Source organism: Anolis carolinensis, chromosome 4 (assembly GCF_035594765.1).
Source record: "Anolis carolinensis isolate JA03-04 chromosome 4, rAnoCar3.1.pri, whole genome shotgun sequence".
Classification (NCBI taxonomy): Eukaryota; Metazoa; Chordata; class Lepidosauria; order Squamata; family Dactyloidae; genus Anolis; species Anolis carolinensis.
This window is the reverse complement of record NC_085844.1, coordinates 198872112-198896086: the sequence shown is the minus strand read 5'-3', so window position 1 is coordinate 198896086 and position 23975 is coordinate 198872112. Positions and strand designations below refer to the sequence as shown.

At 38.7% G+C, this 23975-nt stretch overlaps 1 protein-coding gene across 23 annotated transcripts in view; it reads right to left on the bottom strand.

Annotated features, from left to right (window-relative positions):
- nfasc (neurofascin) overlaps positions 1-23975 on the bottom strand; it is a 250239-nt gene that overhangs the window by 83563 nt on the left and 142701 nt on the right. For all 23 annotated transcript variants that reach the window (XM_062978542.1, XM_062978554.1, XM_062978538.1 and 20 more), the window contains 7 exons: positions 12004-12115; positions 10307-10491; positions 9518-9649; positions 6977-7120; positions 5620-5731; positions 4093-4259; positions 494-641 (listed from right to left, as the gene is read on the bottom strand). In XM_062978542.1, the coding sequence (XP_062834612.1) occupies positions 494-641; positions 4093-4259; positions 5620-5731; positions 6977-7120; positions 9518-9649; positions 10307-10491; positions 12004-12115 (1000 nt within the window). The remainder of the gene's footprint in view (positions 1-493; positions 642-4092; positions 4260-5619; positions 5732-6976; positions 7121-9517; positions 9650-10306; positions 10492-12003; positions 12116-23975) is intronic.

The following is a 23975-nucleotide window of genomic DNA, read 5'->3' as shown; positions in this document are numbered from 1 at the left end:
ATTCTCAGGGATGGCACTCACCAAGAGCTTCCCTCCTCCTAATTGTATTCACACTCTCCATAATCCACCAATCAGTTTCAAGTGAGTATGAAAGTAACTGTGTGTATTTGAGTTTATTTCTTTGAAGCGGGGGAAATGAGGGCAGTCAACCCAGATATTGCCCACCACTCTGTCCTTCTCAACCAGCCCACCAGTGAGGTTATGAATTCTTAGAGGTTATAAATTCTGATCTGGGACAATGCTGTTTACTCAGACTAGCAGCCCCCTTCTAGGATTCTCTCACCAAATGATTATTTCAAGTGGAAAGACCAGGAAAAAACTTTGGCACATTTGCATACAGAATATATGCAGTACCACTGCTCTCATTGTTTATCTAGTTTCTGATAAGCCGGGTAACAGTTATCAATACGGGATATCAAGGTGTCAATATTATTAACTCTTTCTATGCAGCCTTCAGAAAGAGAATACCTAAGAAAATAAAGATGTCACAGACCTGGTTCCTAAGTACAGAGGAACATCATCCTTGAGCCAGGAGACTGTAAGCCTTAAAGTAGGATCATGTATTGTCCGACACACTAAATAAACGGTGGATCCTTTCTTTGGCACAGCATCTTTCGGCCCATCTATAATCCTAGTCGGATCTGAAAAAGTTATTAAGTTATCAGTCCTAAGGATATAATATGGGGACTACACAACCTTGAGCCCCTGGTGGCACAGTGTGTTAAAGCGCTGAGCTGCTGAACTTGTGGACCAAAAGGTGCCAGGTTCAAATCCCGGGAGCGGAATGAGCACCCGCTGTTAGCCCCAGCTCCTGCCAACCTAGCAGTTTTAAAACATGCAAATGTGAGTAGATCAATAGATACCGCTCCAGCGGGAAGGTAACTGCGCTCCATGCAGTCAAGCCGGCTCTTCGGCTTAGAAATGGAGATGAGCACCAATAATAATATAATAATAATAATTTTATTCTTATATCCCGCCCCATCTCCCCGGAGGGACTCGGGGCGGCTTACATGGGGCCATGCCCAGACACGACAGCACAAATCAGATAAAACATTAAACCGAGCAGTAAAACTTCAACATGATTAAAAACAGTCATAAAAGTCAATATACACAATAATATTAAAATCCCGATTTGGGCAAAAGATCCAGGCCAAGGTGCAAAGCAATATCAAGTTATCAGGGAGGGATAATTATACAGCAGGTGTAATACTTAAAGTGCTGAATGAATCCTAAAAACAATCCAGAGGGTCTACTGCTTAATAGGTAAATAACATGATCCCACAAGGATCAGTCAACGAAGGCCTTCTGGAATAGCCAAGTTTTCAGGCTCTTCCTGAAAGAAAGTAGGGTAGGGGCTTGCCTAATCTCCCTGGGGAGCGAGTTCCACAGCCGGGGGGCCACGGCGGAGAAGGCCCTCTCCCTCGTCCCCACCAACCGCAACTGCGAAGTTGGTGGAAGCGAGAGGAGGGCCTGCCCCAACGAGCGAAGAGGTCGTGCGGGTTCATAGGGGGAAATGCGGTCTCGAAGGTAGGTGGGTCCCAAACCGTTTAGGGCTTTGTAGGTGATAACCTGCACCTTGAATTGGGCTCGGAAAATAAATGGCAGCCAGTGGAGCTCTTTAAACAGCGGCGTTGAGCGCGCCCTGTAATCTGCCCCAGTTAGAAACCTGGCTGCCGATCGTTGTACTAGTTGTAGTTTCCGAGCCGTCTTCAAAGGCAGCCCCACGTAGAGCGCATTGCAGTAATCCAGTCTAGAGGTAACTAAGGCATGGACCACCATGGTCAGATCTGACTTCTCGAGGTATGGTCGCAGCTGGCGCACAAGTTTTAGTTGTGCAACCCCCAGAGTCGGTCACGACTAGACTTAACGTCAGGGGAAAACCTTTACCTTTACCTTACACAGGGTCCTTCAATTAAAATTTTTTTAAAAAAAGATCACTATCACTTTGGGGAAGTAGAACTGGATATGTTTAAGATGTATCAAATTTTTGAATTGCTCCAGATTTCTAGATGCAATTATATCTGCAGCTGTATGCTGAATAGTCAAAAACTCTGATGTCACATTTTAATGCACATTGTGGCATTTGAGAACTGCATTTGTATACTAAGGATCAGTAAAACAAATGGTTGTATAAAGAGCGAATTTTTACCAACAATTCGGCAAGAACTAACCAAATTTAGATAAGCATAACACATATTTCCTGATACAGCAATGTATTTCTCCAATATTCTACATATTCCACCCTGCAGTTCTTTCACAAGCATCTGGTTGGAGAATTATGTGCGAGCACTCTATTTGCTCATGCATCTCCTCTTTATTTGCCCATTCACCTCCTTCCCATTATTTCTATTCCCCCTCTCTTTTCCCCTCCCCATGCTTACTACCCCATTCTCAGTTTCTTTTATTTTGCCTTCTCCCTGCTGCATCTGAGAACAAAGAAACCTAACAACAATGTTGGATCTGGCCAAAGTCCTATCTAGTGCAGCATCTCTTCACACAGTGACGCAATTATAAAAAACCTTTAAGTAGAGTAGGAGTATACAGCTGCCTCCTGATCTTCTTTTTGGTACTGAAATGTATAATACCTCTAATACACAGACAATACATCATTAAAAATCCTCATTCTCCATTATACTTTTTCAAAGTTGATAATCTGTTGAACCAATTTCAATGTGTGAAGAAGTATTTTCTTTTATTAATTCTGAATTCTGCACTGTTCTACGTCAATGGTTAATTTCAGATTCCAGTATTAAGGGAGAAAAAGAGAAACATCTTCCTATCGAGTTCTTCTAGGCTGTGCTTAATTCTGTATACCTCTCTCATGTAATCTTTTATGTGCCTTTTTTTCTCAATCAAAGAACCAAATGTTGATGCATCCAGTGGCTTAGCAGGGGTGTGGCACTAATGGTGTCATGGTATTGAGCCGGTTGATAACAGCAACACCCCCTGGCGTGGTTAAGTGGTATCAATCAGCAGCGGGCTGTCCGATTCCTGATTCAGGACCCATTCATGACAGCCAACCCTGTTTCTCCTTTGTAATCAACAAACAAGTTGTGGCCTTTTGTTATCCCAAGACTAAGTGTTTGTTGTTCCTGGATTCTGAGCCCACATGACCAAATGTTGACATCATTGTCCATAATCACCCATGCCCATGCAACCAAATGTTGACATCATTATCCATAAGGGAAGTCTTCAAGACCCCTGATCATTTTGGTTGCACGTCTCTCTACACATTCAGGTTCCCTTTTTGAAGAGTGAAAATCAGGACTGTACATAATTTTACAAAAATAATGTTATCATAGATTAGTATAAAGGCATTATGATACTGGCAGTTCTATTTTAGACTCTCTAACAGTACTTATAAGGACTGACCAAAGAGATGGTGAAACAAACCAAATGACATTTTTTCCATCTGATAGAAAAGTGGTCCAAGGTCTTCAATCCCACAGCATTTCTATCTACCTTTGTAGATATGGAGCACCTTCCCATAATTAGATAAATAGGATAGGAAGTACAGTTAGCTCCAATATTTACATGTTTGACTGTTGCAGATTTCATTATTTCTGGATTTAGTTAAATTGTTCTTTCTAGGAATTTCTAGATTTTCTGACACAAATGTATTGTCAACTTTCAATGGAAACTTGAAGTTGACCATAGTGAAAGTTGACCATACAGTTGTCAACTATGCTGGAGGGTCTAGAAATACCTAGAAAGGTGTTCTTTCAGATAAAAAGTGTTTTTTTTTAATTTGTAGGGTTTTTTTTTCATTTTCAGGAAAGTCCTGTGCCCCTAATTGGGGCAAATGTGAAGGGTTGGCTATACTAAATTATGGAGATCAGTTTTTCATTGCTGATTCAGGATCAGGAAGTGAAAAGAATTCAGAGTAAATTCATGTCAAGAGCTACTCTTTAGCCTCATGAAAACAATTTTTTTTCATTCTGCTTCTAAATGTTTTTGCATGTCTAAATGTCTGAAGCTTCTTTGCTTCAGAACACCAAGTATATTCCTGCTGCAATTGAAAGCAATCTCTGGATACAGAGATTTCCACTATTTGGAGGATACGTACTTTTGGTTAACCAAAAGACATCTTACCTTTTATTTCCAAACGAACCTGGTTCTGCGCTTTGCCCAGAAGATTGGTGGCCACACAGGTGTAGGTTCCCTGGTCTTCCTTTCGTGCTCTGATAATTTCCAAAGTCCCATTCTCATGTGCTTTATAGTTGCCGCCGTGCAATGTGCTTCCCTGGCCATTCTTAAACCTCACAACAACACAAAAATTTATTTTAAGAGAGGAAAACAAAATAAGATGCCTAGCACATCTACAGTGTAGAATTAATGGAATTGAGACACTACTTTAACTGTCATGACTCATTGCTTTGTAATCGTTGACATTTTAGTTTTAGGAGATCTTTAGCTTTCTCTTCTCTGCCAGTTAAAGTGGTGTCAAACTGCATTAATTCTACAGTGTTGATGCACCCTTAATTTCACTTACTGGGATATCTTATTAAGACACCTGACTATAGTTCGATTAGTAGGGCATTTCTACTTAGCAGTGAGCATTTTCTTAGTTGAGTTACATATTTTTAGTTATATGCATTTTTAAACTATCAATTTATGTATCCTGATAAGATTATACAAGGTTTTATGTTGACCACCATTAATAATTTACATAACTGATAATTACCTCTAATCTGTGAATACTCCCACCATATATGTCTATAGTCTGCCATTTCCTTCCTACATGTTCTAGCACCTAAATAATTTCGGTGATATACATCTTTTGAATCCTTTCATTTATTAACTAGCACAGTGATTTTCTATGATAAATTACTGAATATGATATTGCTTAAATGTATATGCTTTCACTAGATTTGTTTGAGAATCTTGGGAATATTTTCTTTGCAAAGAATTTTTAGACATGATCCTGTATTCTTCAAAAATGAAAATGTTAATGACTTATAACTTTGACAAGTAATTAATTTTCTCATGAGCCCCCCACATATTAAATGTGATTTCATAATTGAAAATGCTGAAGATTTTCTCCTCCTATCTTATCATATATTATACAAAAACAAACACAACAACATGTCCCTGCTTAGTTATATTCAGTACTTAACTACTGATACAATGTTAGGATTTTAAACTTTTAAAAGCATCAATTAAACTAACATTTTTGGAGAGCAAGGTGTGAATTCACAGAAAATATTTAAGGGGAATTTCAGACAAAATATTTAAGAAACAGCCAAGATGTTTAATTTGATGAAGCTCATGCTAAAAAGAACACAGGCTGTGAAGCATAATTATTTAAAAAAACATTTAGTACAAATAAATTCCCCCTTTGTAGTGTTTCTGTGCAATATTTCACACTTTTGAGTGTTTATCTAATCTTTTAAATATTTAAATTGTTCACACCTAAGGTTAATCATAGATCATTATTTCAATGGGGCCACTCTAAGAATTATGAATTTTGATTGTTTTTATAAAGCTATAATCGCATTTTAAGATACATTACTTTATAACTATTTGCTGAAAATTCCATTTTATTTAATAAGGTGAGGTGAACCAATTACTGAATTTCTATCTGTGCCCAGAAGATGCCTTAGTAATAAAAATTCTTACCATCGTAATGTAGGGATTGGGGACCCAAAGAATGGACAGTTGAGGAGAGTCCGATTGTTGAGAATCACTTTAATCAGCTGGTTACGAGGGGCTAGGATCCTAGGAATAACATCTTTAAAAGACAATAATATTATTCCCCGTAAGCTAATCAGAACTTTTATTTTCATGTACAGAAAAATGCAGACGTATAAACGTTGTTTTAATTTCTACATTTTGGTTGTTAGCATTTGGTCTTGGGTTTCACTCATAAATTGAGAGACCCTGCATATATGTTCTACTAAAATGAAGCAGTATTAAAAACATCTGGAATTGATGCTAAAACAAGACTTCAGTGATTTTCATGGATCACAATTAATTGCAGCAATTGCTATTCCTTGTAATACTGCTTGTTGAATGAAATATTATAATTGTCACTCAATGTGTTTTATTGCTATTTTATGCATCATTTATTTTCTAAATAAAGGTTTAAAATACATGGCTTGAAATTTAAAATCTTTCCTCATTCTTCCCATCACATGAAGCTTTCATTCTTGTTGTCATTGTGTAAGAGAACTCCAAGAATCATGGTCATCAACAGTTCTGCTGAAGTTTAGCAAACTTAGGGCTATGGCCTTCTTGCTTTAATCTATATTTTCTACTAAAAAATCAGCTCAATCCTACATTTAGATATACAATGTCTTTTTAATTCTGTCTAATCAATTTTTAATTTTTATGAAGAGAAAGGAAGTACAGAACTCACTATAACACAGAGGCTTCCAAAACCAATTTAACATATCTAAGAATATATGAAGATGAAACAACTTTTTATAAATACAGAAATAGATTTCAAGCAATATTTAGGAGCACACACGTAGACATAGTCTTTATGTTACTAATATTTTCCCACAGTGTTTCAAATTAGGCATATGGTACAGTTCTCCACAACAGCCTCCTATTTCACACTTTGCACAAATTGGGTAACTTTGACATGAATGATGGAAGGAGAAAATATGAGGGAAAAGCTAAAGGCTTTTCTAATATTTTCAGATATATAATACCGGTATTTCACATATATTCTACAGAATCACAAGAAGGACCGTACCACATGAAGATATGTGAAACTCTATCAGTCATTTTATTTTGGTCTGCAATCAAAATGTCATTTTTGCTATGAACAAATATATACTCACATAAGCATTTTTGTGATTTTAATCAATGGCTGTTCAAGGATTTTGGTTGAGTGGAAAGCAGAAATCATGACTCAATTATCACTCCCAATTATTAAAATAAAGATTTCATTTTAAAGTTTGCTCAATAGATGTACAGATGTTTGAGATGTACAGTTGTCAGAAGTTCAATTATCCTGCTCAGTGCTTACCTAACACACTGACAAAGGCATTGGCTAGCAGATATCCATGTTCATTGGAAGCGTTGCATTGATACACAGCACTGCTGCCACTTTGGATGTCCCGAAACATAATAGTGTCTCCAGTCACTTCACGACTTGGGTTGGGAGCAGAGCCTTTGAGACAGATAGAGAGGCGTTAAGTGACAGCATAACATTTAACTCAACCATTGAATCTTATGTGCAATAGAGACACCACCATAAATAAAAGGGTTTCTTTTATATGAATATCTATATGAATATTTAATTGGTAGAGGATAATACCCATCATTTTACATAACATTTGTAGCACATTAGACCCAATTACAACTAAACAGCATCTTATTTTCCAGTCACTTGACTCAAACTTGTACAACCCGCATATCCACTTGGGATTTAATCCTGGACTTTGTAAGGATACACAAAGCTGCAAATAACAGCCAGCCCTATTGAAATGAAGGACTTCTGACTCAAGAATACCATAGATTTGTGCTGGATGACTTAGAAAATGCCCAGAGAAGTCACATTTTGTCAGGCACGGGCGTTTGTATTCCTCCTTTTATTCAACTCTATTTTGACACCATCCTTATTTCTGTGGCATGCTGTGAGGCTACGTGTTTTAAGAAATAAGAAGTCACTAGTTACCTTGACAATATAAAAATTATGCTCCAGTTGCAAAATGTACATGTCTACAGGTGATATGTTGGCACACAGGGGCACGTTGTACAACAAGAAATTTTTTGGAAAGCATTACCTAGAAGGTTTATTTAGGATTACGGCTTCCAATTAGCAAAATTCTTCATGACTATTGGGGAGTGCATGTTTGTGTGGGTGTGTAAGTATGTATGTACATGTATGCACAAAAGCTGCTGCTTCTTTCATTTTTTCTGACCTGATCTTCTCCCAGACATAATGAATCTCAATTTTCATGATTTTCTTACTGATTTTACACTGGTAAATCTGGGAATAAAAATGCTAAAAGTCAAGATAAAGATTCTACTAAATGCCCACACTGCTGTTCTGAGAGACCAGGGAGGGATGAAATATCTACAGCCCCTATACATAAAAAAACGAGGTGATACTGGGCAGGTAAAGATGTGAAGATGACACACTCTGAGTCCTAAATATAGATCTATAGCCAGCAATGTGTAACACCTCTTTTCTAAATCAAGCAAGGGAGAGCAGGGTTAGGGAAGGTCTTAAAATGCTGGCTCATGCAGAGTTAAGTTTACTAGCCATGTATGTTGTGACTGTTGATTCTCTCAGATGAAATGAGAACAATTTACAATGATCAGGAGCTAGAGCATGGAACTGTTCGTGTTGCTTCAAAGCACTGCTCGGCTATGCATATGAATGCACATCACACTGCACAAGCTGGTTGCAATCACAATTCTGACAAACAAAACTCTATATTTAATAATAACTTTGTCTCGATGCCTCACAAAAAAGGGGTAAACAATGAACACTAAATGTAGCTAGAATGCCTGAAGTGGAAACACCTATAGATATCTATATATATAAAAGGGTAATGAAATTTTGGCCTAGGACAAAACAACAAAACTACACATCCCAGAAACACTAAACTTGGCAGCACAACCCCTCATCCATGCCTCTACGTTCATACAACAAAAAGAAAAGAAAAATAAAGTCTGAATTAGAGGGAGAGGAATAATTGTTTTTATCCAATTGCTGCCAGTTAGAAGGCTAAGCTCCGCCCACTTGGTCTCCTAGCAACCTACTCAGCCCAGGGGACAGGCAGAGTTAGGCCTCACTTAGGCCTCTTCCACATTGCTAAAATACAGATTATCAGATTTTAACTGGATTATATGGCAGTGTAGACTCAAGGCCCTTCCACACAGCTATATAACCCATTTATAATGGACTTAATGTCAGAGGAAAACCTTTACCCTTTACCTTAACTACCACCAATTCCTCAATACTTTATTTCCCATACCACCATACTTCGCCACAGCAACGCGTGGCCAGGCACAGCTAGTGTTATATAAACATGCAAACAGCAAACAAATGTCTTCAACAGGAAAAGCTAAATACACCCTGTTGTAAACAGGAACTGAAACCAATCCTCTGGACATCCTTATTTTACTACTCACCAGGAATAAATCTAGTCCTGAAATTGTGAGTGGGAACCCTGCAGTTTGAAAACAGTGATTTAGTTGTTCCAGAGACCACTGTGCACAACCCTGAATTTACCTCCAGCTAAAAATGGTGTTTCTGGAATTTAAAATTTAAAATCCTAACAACTGAAGTGTTTTCCAAAACTAGAGACAACCTTCCATGCAATTCCATTTTTGGTTGGTAGGGGCAGGTGAGCCTGTGATAGGTTCTGGGGACCAAAAACTATCTTTTGGACCTGAAGGGTTTGTCTATCCCCGCTTTAAAGGTTTCAACATCTGATAAACAGATTGTATATACAACTAAGATCACTGTTACTAAAAAATACCAGTATTTCCCTCTTCACAGTCATGAACTCAATCGACATACAGTAATATTCAATTTACAAACAGATGTACTTACTTTCAATAGGTTCTCCATTCACGAGCCACTGAATTGAAGGCTTGGGGTTACCATTGGCTTGGCAAACCAGCCTTCCATCTTCACCAGGAGCCAAAATTAGGTTCTGTGGTTCATCCAACCAGAAAGGAGCAGCTTTGGAACAAGAAAAACAGATACCAAAGGGCATTATAATTATTTCAACCAAACCATGCTGTTTCCCCTCTCACTATATGTTATTTCAATTAATGCTCCTTTCATTAAATCCTTATGTGGTAAACAAGACAATACCACAAATATACTGAAAAAGTGATATCAAATAGATGTGCCATCAGATTTGGTTCTATTTTTATTAATTTTAAAATATGCACATTGACTGCATGGAGTGCTGTTACCTTCCTGCTGGAGTGGTACCTATTGATCTACTCACATTTGCATGTTTTCAAACTGCTAAGTTGGTAGAAGCTGGGGATAATAGCGGGAGTTTACCCCATTCCCCAGATTCAAATCACTGACCTTTTGTTCAGCAAGTTCGGCAACTCAATGGTTTAACCTGCTGCACCACTGGGGTCTCCAGGTCTTCATTACATAGAATAAATATATATGGACCACATCCTCAGATCACAGAAGAGCCAAACAGTTTAGCCATAAATATATGTAGAAAGAATCTTGTTTTATCTCCAGTTATTACTGGTTGGTTCTAATCAGACATTCTTCCCTGTTCTCAACACCATTAAAATTTGTCTCCGATCTGGTGGTGGCTAGATAGAGGGATAAGAATGGTATAATAATGGTACAGTAAACAGGACTTACCCTTCACTATCACCGAGATCACATGGCGGCTAGTGCCCACTTTGTTGGAAGCTAAACAGAAGTATTCTCCAGAATCTTCTTCTGAAACATTGGCAATATGAAGAGCCTTATCAAAGTTCTCCAATTTGGTCCTGCCTGCTGGGAGATCACCTCCTTTCTTGTGCCACATAATTCCTGGTGTTGGGCTATATGAAAAAAAGAAAGAAAAAAGAATGGAATGTGTATATGAAAACTTTTTTAAAGTACTATAAAAAATTCTGTTTCATAGTCAGAGTTGGGATTTTTTTTTTACTTAGCATTCTTTCAAGAATATGAGAAAAGACTTTCCAAAGAGGTGGAATATATTTGTTCAGTGATAGGAATCTATACCATAATGGTTCTGCACATCACGGCCAAGACTCACATATGGGGTAAAATGTTTCAGATAGCAATTAAATAAAAGAATTTAGTCTGAGAACAGGAATGGCATTCTCTATGTTATTGAACTGCCAGGCTTAGCAACATTATCTATCAGAGGCAATAATAAGGAATGATGAGAATTGAAGGTACATTTTTGACACACTTGAGAGAACGATTACTACTTATATCAAACTTAATGGATCAGTTACTTTACAGGTAACATAAACAACATGGAAAACAGTCACATTCCACCACTGGCCATAACTATCTTGCAAGTACAGGCAGTCCCCGGGTTGCAAGCATCCAACTTACAAATTACTCCTAGTTAAGAACTAGTGTGAGACAACAGGATGTGAGAGAAATCTACCTCTAGGAAGGGAAATTCATTCCTGAAAGACTTATCTTGTGGGGAAGGTGTTTCCACTGAAGCTTTTTCACTAATCCTTGTTTTCACAGCAAGTCAATTTTTTTTAAATCCAATTATCACAGGGACAGAAAGTGAGGCAAAATCTTTTGAACAGGGGCACAGACAGTAAAACAGACACCACAGGAGTGTTAGCTCTTCCTTATGCTATCCAAAATGAATACACACACACATCTATGTATGTATATGTGTATATGTGTGTGTGTGTGTGTGTATGTGTATAGCTAGATGGGGCTGGAGTTGCAATTTAAAAAAATGTACCTGTTCTGCCTTACATACAAATTCAACTTAAGAACAAACCTACAGAACTTATCTTGCTTGTAACTTGGGGACTGCATGTACATGAATGAAAATTGGTGATACAGAGATCAGCAATGAGAAGCCATCAGATTTCTTTTCTTTTTTTTAAATAAAATTCAAAACCATCAGTTTTCTAGAAGCTTTGGACTAATTCCTAGAATCCCCAATCTAGGCATAGCCACTAGAAACTGATTATGGAAATTATCGTCCAAAATATATAGTGAGCCAACAATTTCCTACTCTTGGTACATATTGAGATAACAGCTCCACTGAGTATATTGCCTTCCCACTACTTTTGAAATATTCTTTTAATCACAGAATAGATATCAATAATATCATGGCCCACTGAAGCTCAAAGGTTAAAACTTTCCACTTGAGCTAGCATATTTTATATATCCAAGGAGGCCAACTGTATATTTACCAGGCCAGTCAGCAAGAAAAAAGAGTTGTTCATTTTGCCCACTTTAAAATCTGCAGGGACAGTAAACCATCTTTCAGAAGCAAAGGGCTTACATGATCAAGACAGAAAAAGGATTGAAACACCATGGCTCCCCCAATCCCACATGGTACGTACACTCCTGAGGCAATGCATTCCAATAAGAGGTCTTCCCCTCTTAGCACCATCTGGCTACTTGGGCTCCCAACGGGATACATGAAGCTGGGGTGCCTTTCTGTAATGCCTCGGGCTGAAATCAGGACATAAGGGGGAGAAAATACACATTTGTAAAACCTCCTTCTCAACAGGGCAATGGAGAATGGAGCTATTGGAAACGACAGAATGCAAGCCTTTCACAGGGCACAGGAAATCAGAATGTTCTTCAACACACAAGACCTGGAGAACTCTTCAAAGAAATTGGTGCTTAAACAATGCAGGGCTTAAATGAAAACAGCAGGCAAAGAGAAGGACTGAAATGGAATGGAATGAAGAAATTATGACCTCTGACAAACTGATTTATGCACAGTGAGAACGGACTGATTTTTTATCACCAGTTATGTGTTCATGGAGTTGGAAGAGACCACAAGGGCCATCCAGTTCAACTCCCTGTTATACAGGAACATTTATAGATAGATATATTCAACCCTTGTGCCCATGTAATGATATAGCATGCCCTTTCTTGAAATTAAATATTATCTTCCATTCAACTTAATTCTAATATCATTTTAAACATCTTCATTAAGTGGATACTTGTGAAAAAAACATGGACCAAAATCTTGTAAACAAGTTTAAATCTTTTTAACTTTCAGTGAAGTATTTCAGGTCTTCTAGAGTCCTTGTCCAATACTCAAACCATTACACCATGTTAGCTCCTGTAACGTGATACAAGAAAACATGATAGATAAAAAATGTAAGTTACATAGTATGCCTGAATACAGCTAGAACTCAAATGTTTCCAGGAGCAAGCCAGTCTCTGATTTGAGTTTTTCAGACCATGAAGAAAGAAAAAGTGAGGGAGAAAAAAAGCAAGAAGGAAAGAATAAGGATTCTATGCTCCCATCCATAGGAATCCAATAGTTTCTACAAAATATGCTAATGTTTTTCCATCAACTTTTATAATCCACCTCTAGTACTTCTAGGTACAGTACTTCAAAACCTGCAGTCTGCTTTGCAAACTTTGCTTTAGGATACATATGATACACAACCAGTTTCTACAAATGCAATGGAAGTGAATTCTCGGCACATAATTAATTTGATGTGAACAATTAAAACTCAATATATTTATTATTTAAATCAATATGGAGAGATTAAAGCCCATCAAACGAGATTTTAAAGCAGGAAGCAGCTTGTATAAGATATAAAAATGCAATCCCCAAGACAGAGACATGTACTGTACCAGCTGAGCTGTGGTTTCTACACAAAAGAGTCTCTGGGCATTTAATTAAAAATTAATTCAGGAGGATGCTAACATTAGAATTTGCATGACTGAACCATGTCACAGAGCATATTAATGATGAAGCAATTATTCCATGCTGCTTGATACAGACTATCACTTCAATGAACAGGAAGTTACTATTGATAATAATAATAATAATTTTATTCTTATATCCCGCCCCATCTCCCTGGAGGGACTCGGGGCGGCTTACATGGGGCCATGCCCAGACACGACAGCACAAATCAGATAAAACATTAAACCGAGCAGTAAAACTTCAACATGATTAAAAACAGTCATAAAAGTCAATATACACAATAATATTAAAATCCCGATTTGGGTCAAAAGATCCAGGCCAAGGTGCAAAGCAATATCAAGTTATCAGGGAGGGATAATTATACCACATTATAAAACAACATTAACAATACAAGGAAAGTAAGATTTAAGGCAATGCAAACAAATAAACATATATGAGCACTATGTAAACATTAAGACACAAACTTTAACAGAGAAGAAAAATATAACCATTTCCCAAAGGTGAATGGAAGGATCCTGGTGAAGAAATTAATCAATCACATATTTAAAACATATCGATGATGAGGCATTTTAGGTTCAATCCAGCAGAAGAGCAGGGAATACTTTTTACTTTGATAAGAATATATTAAAGAAAGTATTAACTGAGGTAAATGTCTGTAGATATTTGAGGCCAAAAGAAGAAGGAAGTTGTGATATATAATTCATATAGAAGTGGTTCAATATGGGGCTGTGCTGGGTGGATACTAAGGTTTACTCATATGTATCTATGTAAGAAAGGAAGATCAAGTTCTTTCACAAGACCCTTAGACAGACGAAATATGACCAAGCGCTTTGCTAAGAAAAACAAAAGTGGAAATTTCTAGACTTGTTCAAAAGACCTGGGGGTAAAAATGAGAAGACAATACATATGCAAGCATATGTACATATGGTTAATTATACATCAGCACCATCTATAGTATTTGTTGATAGCATTATTAGGATTTTGATGCACTCAGAACAAATTGAAAGCTATGCAAGAAATAGTTCCCAGCTTCAATCTGTGTAATCTCATTGTGACACAGCTGACCAAAGGCCTGACCTGGCAGAAGGTAGTATCTGTTCCTCCTGCCTAAATGCTGATATGCTTCTTCCAACTCTGAATGTAGTATCCCAATGGGAAGATTTGCTGATACATACTAATGATAAATTTCAGGACATAGCACACCAATCACCAGGAACATTTCAGACATCCCAACATTTTTGACTGGGATTGGACACGACATGTTCATGATAACATTACTCATAATATGTCCTTTTTGAGTGATAAGGGACAACATTGTTCATTTTTAGTACTTTAAATTTTTAAAAAGATATTTTTTGCATAATAACTGGCATTATTCTGCTATCACATAAACATTACTTTTTATTTGAAAGAGTAAGCCATTAGAAGTTTTTTTTTTTTTGGGGGGGGGGTGTCTTTAAAATAACACCAGCAGTTAATAGGATTGTCAGACTGAAAACTGGAATGGGCTTCTATACTTTTAATGATTGTTTAGAAGAGGGAATTTAATCTGTTGTTGCTTGTCACACAACTAGGTAACAACAAATACCTGCTTAAACTCCTTCTTCTAAACAACCATCAAAGATCTTGGAACCCTTTCAGTTTTCACTCTGGCAATCTTAGTAATGGGCACAGTGTGCCCATTCTATCTGCATGATTCCAAAAACCACAGCAGATGTGAACATTATTATTAAATAATGGCAATGTTAAATGCACATGCTTCACTGGGTCTGAGTTCACGTTGCCGTTATTCACTAATACGAACATGGTGATCCATGATTGTTTGACATCACACATCTAGAATTCATGGATCTAGAGAGTCCACTGTAATATGTTGATTTTTTTTCTGAACAATGTTTCCAACTGTGGTGCTTCTGAACAAATCTGATGAATGAATTAAAGAAGGAAATTATCCCTTGTACAATTTTCACTCCTGTTTATCTCTGAGCAGTTTGTGAAAAGATATTTACTAGCTGGCTGTGCTGATGGTCTTTAAAATAAATAATTGTAGCATGAACATTATTCTATGGTCTTTCCTACCTATCCATTAGAGTATGGCCTGAATTCTGTTTCATCTGTTTCTTTCATGGTTTTGTACCATTTCATCCATTCGGATTACACAGAATGGTAAAACCCCACGGAAACAAAAGAAACAGTGAAACTAAAGGCAGAGGGGAACGGTAGCCATTTGGTCGGCTGATTTTAGGTGCTTGGCTGGAGACAGTTGAACACCGAATGCTCGATTCTTATAGGCCGGCTCGCAGGGTCTACAAGCATTAAGTGCTTGGCGCTCACCTGTAGGCCCTGTGAACCAGGCTTACAATCATCGAGCGCTTGATGATGGATAGACCCTGGCTGCTGGACCTACCGTCGAGGGCTCGACAGTAGACCCTGCAAGCTGGGCCTCCGAGCCATCGATGGTTCTTCAGCCCGGCTTTCAGGGCCTGGCACTTTGCTGCCCAAGGCCTGATTTTTTGGGGTTTTTTGGACCTTGGACAGAAAAAAACCATTCATATAGGTGCCCGTTTCCATAAGCAGCAGATGGAAACAGAAACAGGGCCATACGAATGGAACCAACAGAAACAGTAAGCAATTCCATACAAATACACAAGTCTACTATCCATATGAAGATGATAATGCAACTTCAACGTCTAAAGCTGGCATGGGCAAACTAAGGCCTGGAGGCTGGATGTGGCCTCTGGGACACTTACCTCAGGCCCTCCTCATTTACCCTGTCCTCTTAGCATAAGGACACAGTGGCCCGCAGCAGCTGAGAGCCATCTGGGGTGGACGCTCAGCCACCATCTGTCTCGCCTTCCTCATGGCATAATGGCAAGAGGACAGCCCAAGGATCAGGGTAGTCGCCACGTATCTTGCCTTCCTCCCCAGATAAGGATCGGGCAAGCAGCCTTATACTGTGAGGACAACCTGAGGATGACTCAGGCCCTGCCCTGCCCCCTCCTGGTCCCACCCTCTCCCGGGCCTTACCCCTCGTGGGCCTGCACCCACCCAGCATGTGAACGGCTCCACTCCCTCCCAACCGGGCCCGCAATGCGGCCCCAAGGCAAAAAGGTTTGCCCATGTCTTCTCTAAAATCACAATTAGTAGCTCAAATATTATCTTCAAAAATATAATAGTCACAAATAGCTTTTTAAAAATTGTTTTATAGATTTATAATAAAAGCTTTAACTGAGTTCGACCATATATACATATTGTAGTTCAGTTTAAGATATATTTGCAAAGTTTAGTTTCTTACAAGAGCAATTTTGAGTCTAAAAAGGTTAGATTCCCTGCAGTAACAAATAAAGTGCCCTCAAAGTTTATAAGAACACAACAGATATTTCCACATTGATTTTTATTGTTTGTTTTGCATGGAGTAAGCAGGTGCTATTTCATCAAGGTTAAAAAGGCTCGCAGAACCTCTGAAGCTGTCCAGTCCTGTTCTAAAACAAATAACTGTGTTACTTCTCCCATCATGCTGTTATAGATAATTAAGCCAATTATCTCTGGGTAAGCTCAGATCATACTGCTCATTAGCCAAGCACAACAAAACTAACCCAAATAGTTCTTATGGCTCTTTTGTAATTAAAATACCATTTCAAGATACAAATACAATAAAGCAAAATACATGAACAGTTGCTATGTAATATGTTTAACTTTTTAGATGCAAAACCAAAGTGTTCCTAGTTTTTATCCAGAAAAAGATTCTTTCCCCTAGCTTCAAGATTTTGGACAACATAGCTTTAGCAGCTGGTTTTTGAATTAATATTAAATTAGAAACTGCATTATATTATTACTCCCTGGACACAACCAGACCATTGATACTACTGATACTTTCTTCTGCATTCTTCAGTCTTCGTTGCAAAATAACTTGGCTGAAAATAATTCAGAGCACATGAACATCTTATTATACCAACATATAAGATTTAATAATGTATAATCTCTACCCATTACAAAATTTTAAATCCCATTAAAAGGATTTATGCTGAATGTGCAGTTCTGTATTATTTTGCAGCATGCCGTGATGAATGTGAAACTGGCACCTGGCTGAGTTTCTGCAAGTAAGATAGAGTCCTTCTGTAAGAAGGTGAGATTCACAAGGAGGTTGTAATGAAAAGGTTTAGTCGTGCCTTCAAAATACAGTTAAAGAGATACTTGGATTACACAGCATTGTATGCACATGCTCTATGGTAAGCATGGCTCTGCATTATATTATTACTCACTGACCACAGCCCAACCAACAGTATAACTTCCTAACTGATGAGTTCCCCAGAAAGCCTAGTTCTTTAGATGATTTCAAAGCCTGGGAACTCAGGTTCTTTATTCAGAACTTAGATGAAGGAAAAACGCTCCAGAGGTTCTCACTCAATGTTGTGGGTCAAGAGAGAGATCCTGTTTTCTGTCAAAGATCACATTCCCTTTGAATAATCTGTCAGGCGAGTGAGTGTGGTGTAGTGTCTGAATGCCCTACTGGTTTCCAGCAAAGTACAAAACTCTTATCAGGAAAACCCAAGAGAAGCTAACCATAAGTTGGAGTTGATTTGAAGGTGTGTTGTTTGTTGTCATTTCCAACCTATGGTAGTCCTAGGGAAAAATTATCATGGGGTTTTCTTAGAAAGATTTGTCATTCCTTCATATGGGGCATTTTTGCCCCCTTTTGCTGCTTTGTTGTGCGGCAAGGACAGGGCCTGCTGTGTGCCATCACACAATGCACGGCAAGCCCAGTCCACATTTCTCCCAAAGTGGGGTGGACGCACCTTTCAGAGCTTCTTCAACCACTATGGGGAAGAAATGGAGTTTGGGTAGCTCCAATGGAGCTACCTGCACTTACCTCCCCTTTTCCCCATATGATGGGGGAAAGGGCGGCGGGGCAATGCGCTCATAGGGACAGGGTGCCAATGCACCCTGTCCCATCCCCACCATGTAATGAGGGAAGAGAGAGGGTGCGAGGGGTGCCACGAGTCACCCTGAACACCTTCCCTTTCACTGGCAATTGCTGGCACAGCAGCACGGCCTGAAAGGGACATGTGAAGAGGTCCTTGGTCAGAGGTGGTTGATCTTTGAAAGAGAGAGACTATGACTTAATCAAGGTCACCCAGTGGATTTTCATGCCTGAGCAGGGATTTGAAGCTTGGTCTCCAGAGTTGTAGTCCAACACTCAAACCACTACACTACACTACACACTGACTCTCTTGACTTGAAAGCACATAACAAAAAATGTGTCAGGGCTAAATGCTGATGTCAATATGGCTAGTGCCAGCAGTGAATAGTTCGCGAGCTAAGTACCCCATTTACTATCACTCATTCTTTGTTTCTTGCTCCTCCCTCCCTCCTTCTCTACTTGTCACACTGGTAAAGAAAGATCAGGTTACTCTTGTAGTAGATTGAACTAATTGCCTGAAGAGATCTTTTCACACTAGGGTGAGGATGAGGTCAGGTCATGGACTGCGCATTGCCCAGCCATGTTGTAAAGAGTGACAGGGACAGAAAAAAAGGAGGTGAAACTTGTGTGCCCTTTCCAGTTCTTCCATCTCATATACTGATTCTACACAGGAAGCCTGAATAGGATTAACAATGGGCAGGCATCTCTTTGTAATAAGAAATATGTGAGGTTACTCTTTTTTTCAAGCATTCCAACTTTGCATTTGTTTGTCAGTCAGAACGTAGGCTGCATTACAGAATCCTGGAGCAAACTTCCTGCTATGATAGACCTCCAAAACTAACAGAAGAAAGAGATGATCAGTCCTGCTGCACAGAATCTCTGCAATCCAAAGAACATTGAATGATAGAGTCATCTAACAGCTTAATTTTCAAGGCACACTACAGTAGTCTCTGAATGTCACTGTTCCAGGCACTTATGGTCTTAGAAGACCTTTTCCAGTTCTGAGAAGAACAATTCAAGAAGAATACTGACAATCTAAGAAGCCTCCAGAGAGCAACAAAATGGTAAAATGTCTGGAAGCCAAGCTCTATACGATGATTAGTTTAGGAAAGTGGGAATGTTTAGCTTAGAGAAGACAGGATTGAGAGGCAACATGACAGTGATGTTTAAATATTTGGAAGGATTTCATATTGAGGAAAGGATAAGCTTGTCTTTGCTGCTCTGGAGTAATGGATTCAAATTGAAGGAAAAGAGATTCTACTTAAGCATTTGGGAAAATTTCCTGACAGTAAGAGCTGTTCAACAGTGGAATATGTGGCCTAGAAGTGTGGTGAAGTTCCCCCTCTCTGAAGGTTTTTAATCAAAGCGTCGATGGGAGTGCTTTGATTGAACTGAACAGCCTTTATGATCTCTTCCAACTCTATAATCCTATGATTCTAAGACTCCAATAGCATCCCTTAATATGTCTTCCATGTAATCTGCAATCAAATTTATACACACAGAGCATAAACATTTCCACCTCTTATGAATCAGATATTAAGGATTTTCATATACTGTTGATACAGACGAGTAAGTACCTCATGTTTAGTCCCCCCCCCCCCCCCGTGAAACTAGCTTGCATAAGATTCAGAAAGGAGAATATAAAACTTTTCTTCATCAATCATTCTGAATCTCTGGAATTCATTGCAGCAATATGGTCATCAGTTTAGATGGTTTTTAAAAAGATGTCTACAGACAAAGCCATTGGAGACCAGTCTCTCAGTGTCTACTAGTGTCTACCAGTGTCTATAACAGGGTTCCCCAAACTAAGGCCCGGGGGCCGGATGCAGCCCATCAAAGCTATTTATCCAGCCCCCATGGCACAAGAGCAGAAGGGGGTTGGGCTAAATGACCCAAGGGGTCTCTTCTTCTCTTACAACTATTATTATTATTATTATTATTATTATTATTATTATTATTATTATTATTATTATTATTATTATTATTAACATTGAGGCTGGGTGGCCATCTGTCAGGGGTGCTTTGCTTGTGCTTTTGCTGTACAAAGGCAGAAGGGGGTTGGACTAAATGGCCCAAGGGGTCTCTTCCAACCCTCTTTATTATTATTATTATTATTATTATTACTATTACTATTATTAGTATTATTAACATTGAGGCTGGGTGGCCATCTGTCAGGGGTGCTTTGCTTGTGCTTTTGGTGCACAAAGGCAGAAAGGGGTTGGACTAAATGGCCCAAGGGGTCTCTTCCAACCCTCTTTATTATTATTATTATTATTATTACTATTATTATTATTATTATTAACATTGAGGCTGGGTGGCCATCTGTCAGGTGTGCTTTGCTTGTGCTTTTGGTGCACAAAGGCAGAAGGGGGTTGGACTAAATGGCCCAAGGGGTCTCTTCCAACCCTCTTTATTATTATTATTATTATTATTATTATTATTATTATTACTACTACTACTACTATTATTATTATTATTATTATTATTATTATTAACATTGAGGCTGGGTGGCCATCTGTCAGGGGTGCTTTGCTTGTGCTTTTGGTGCACAAAGACAGAAGGGGAATGGACTCAATGGCCCAAAGGGTCTCTTTCAACTCTTTTATTGTTGTTGTTGTTGTTGTTGTTGTTATTATTATTATTGCTTGGTGGCCAACTATAGTCCGGACCTCCAACGGTCCGAAGGATTGTGAACTGGCCCCCTGTTTAAAAAGTTTGGGGACCCCTGGTCTATAAGGTAATCTTCAGAACAGGGGCAGTGTATCCCCAATCAACAGTAGACGCCTATTGGCTTCTTGCTTTTAACAGGTTTTAGGAAAATATCAGTGTGACTACTTTAAGAGACAGGATGCTGGGCTGTATGGATCTTTAGTTTCAACATGCAAGTTATGCCTCATGAGAAATGTGCCTGGAAAGCTCTGTTGGACAATTATTTTAGCTAGCGAAATTAAAAGAGACTAGCTAGGATTTTTTTCTCATAAAGGCACAATTAATGTGTTAACTCTAACATACATATTTCTCTTTTAGTTCTATGAAAGGAACACTTTAGTCTGTATAAGGATCACTACTGCAGTGTTATCATTAAATCTAATCTTATTTGTGACCTCATTTTCAGCAGCTGTCCTTTATGGGCATCTCAAGGGCATTCACCATTCTCATTAAGGGAGCAGTTTTTGTCACACTGTCACTTACTTAGAACATGGTGTGCTCCTGGCACTTTGGATGGGGGAGATGAGGGTTGAAAGACCAAGCTCTAAACACAAGTGCTTGATTTCAATTAATCTTGCTTCAATGCTTCAAAAGTAACCCCACTAATGAGCTCCCATGGCAGTGTTTGTCAACCCTGCTGTGAAACTATCACATTCATGCTTGTTGTGGCACCTAGGATGTAAAGAAAAATTAAGTTCTAGAATATTCCTTACTTCAAATCATAACTAATATTTTTCAGTACATAATTACTGATTCTCATTTAGACACTCCAGCTATGCAGTGTCCCAACGATTGCATCCTGAATTGGTCACTGCACATCTAGACAGGTTAAATAAAAGAGAAATTTACACATTTCTCAGTGGAAAGAAAGGCTGAAAGCCTGCTTTAGGAGACATATAATGATGACATTCTCCCACCATCCTTTTCACCGTGGCCTCCTCCAAGACGGGCATTTCCATATCAGTGGAGAGTGGGGGAAGCAGCAGAGATCTATCCAGCATTTATCTTTGAGCTGAATATACCATAACAGGCATCCTCAAGCACTCCCGGAGGCTCTTGGCAGATTTCTGATAGAGATGTAATTATTCACAAGTGAAATTCACCTCTAAGATTATACATTCACACTCTATACAATAAAACGTATATGTTATACACATAATTTTTCATTTATTATGAAAGGACCTTAAATACAGTACATAAAATTTCCTATCGTTGTGATGGAGACTGGGATGATCCCCTGTGTATACACCCAAGTAAGAATAAAATAGCAATTTGTTTCTATTTTCAGCAACCTCCTCCCCATCATTCTGAAGAAATAAATTCCTCAATAATTGTTTACGTTATCACACCATTTGCACATCACTTTTAAGCTGCTACAGAAGAATGGTTGGGCCTCAGGGGAGCTAAGTGATGCTATATTAGAAATGCAATGTATAATTCAAGCTTCTCTCAATATTGTTCCTCCAGAGGACTTTTTTCCACTTGAAGGAAGAAGAGAGGATCTTCTGAAACATTCCAACAAAATGTGCAACATCCACAGAAAGACTATAAATCACAAAGCCTGTAATTATTACTATGATTATTATCCTGTTATCTGTGACTGTATTTCCTAATTAGGAATGTTTTGGGTTTTTTTCCATGACAGGAGCAACTTGAGAAACTGCAAGTCACTTGTGATGTGAGGGAATTGACTGTCTGCAAGGACGTCACCCAGGGGATGTCCAGATGTTTGAGATTTTACCATCCTGTGGGAGGCTTCTCTCATGTTCCCACATGGGGAGCTAGAGCTGACAGACAGGAGCTCATCCCGCTCCTCGGATTTGAACCGCCAACCTTTCGGTCAGCAGTCCGGTTGGCACAAGGGTTTAACCTATTGTGCCACCAAGGCCTCAATTATGAATGTTGAAATGGACTTTGAAATGGACAAAGGGTGAGATAAGTTTCAAATATGTATATCTTTATAGCAGCTTATGCTGGCTGTGCACAAAACAGTAAGTCACATTATGAGTTTGTTGAATTCTGGGTTATTACTGTGTCAAAAGCAATGCTTGCAAAAAAAAAAAAAACCTGTTGTTAGCCAGCTTCAAGCCACAATTATAAGCCACAGTTTGTTTGCTAATAGGATGTTGCTACATTGAATTCAAATCATAACATATCCATTGCTTCCATGTTGAAACAGGAGCTGACATAAAAGGGGCAGACTAGAAGAGGGAAAAACTAAACTGTCAGTAGTTTTGTAATCTGTATGGAAATTGAAAGCGGACATAAGCCAAAATATAGTGTCATGTACAAACACTGACTACTGCTTGCGATTATTCAATAAAGACTTGTTGTGGAGCTTTGCCTTGGCCACTAGGTGGTGCCATGATTCATGCTATTTAAACAAGGTTCAGGTAAAAGGTTATGATTATTAGGCTTGTGCACAGATTTGTTTTGGACATTTACTTTAGGCTTGTTTGGAAGCCTGTAACAGCATGGGCTCCACCACCATTTTTTAACCGGTTGTAACAGAACATTTGACTGTCGAAAACTGGCTGCTTTTGATTTCTTTCAGGTTCACGTTGAGTGCAGGGAGGGAGGCAGCCGCTAGAAAGAAAAGGATCCCAGAAGCAAGGTTTCTTAAGCCCTTTATTAAATCCAGGTCTCCTCTAAAGACAGAAGGGAAAGGATGGCAGTAAGAGTGGTATCTTAACTCTGATGCCTTTCATCCAGGTCTTAATGAAGGATATAAGGACAAAAGATGCCAAAAATGACAGGAAGGAGAGCCTGGGAAGACACCCCCCCCCCAATGCTGCCAATGGGCCTGTTAGAAAACAAATCTTTTGCTCCCTGGATCAAAAAAGGATTTCTGTCCTCCCTATAAAATGGATTGAAAACCCCACGAAAATCTAGGACACTGAAACAGATAGTAACCTAATGATTATATTTAAAAATCTTGCTATGATATGACACATTTAAAAGCCCGACAGATAGGGCGACCTTTGTTACACACTGTAAAATTAAGAAATCCA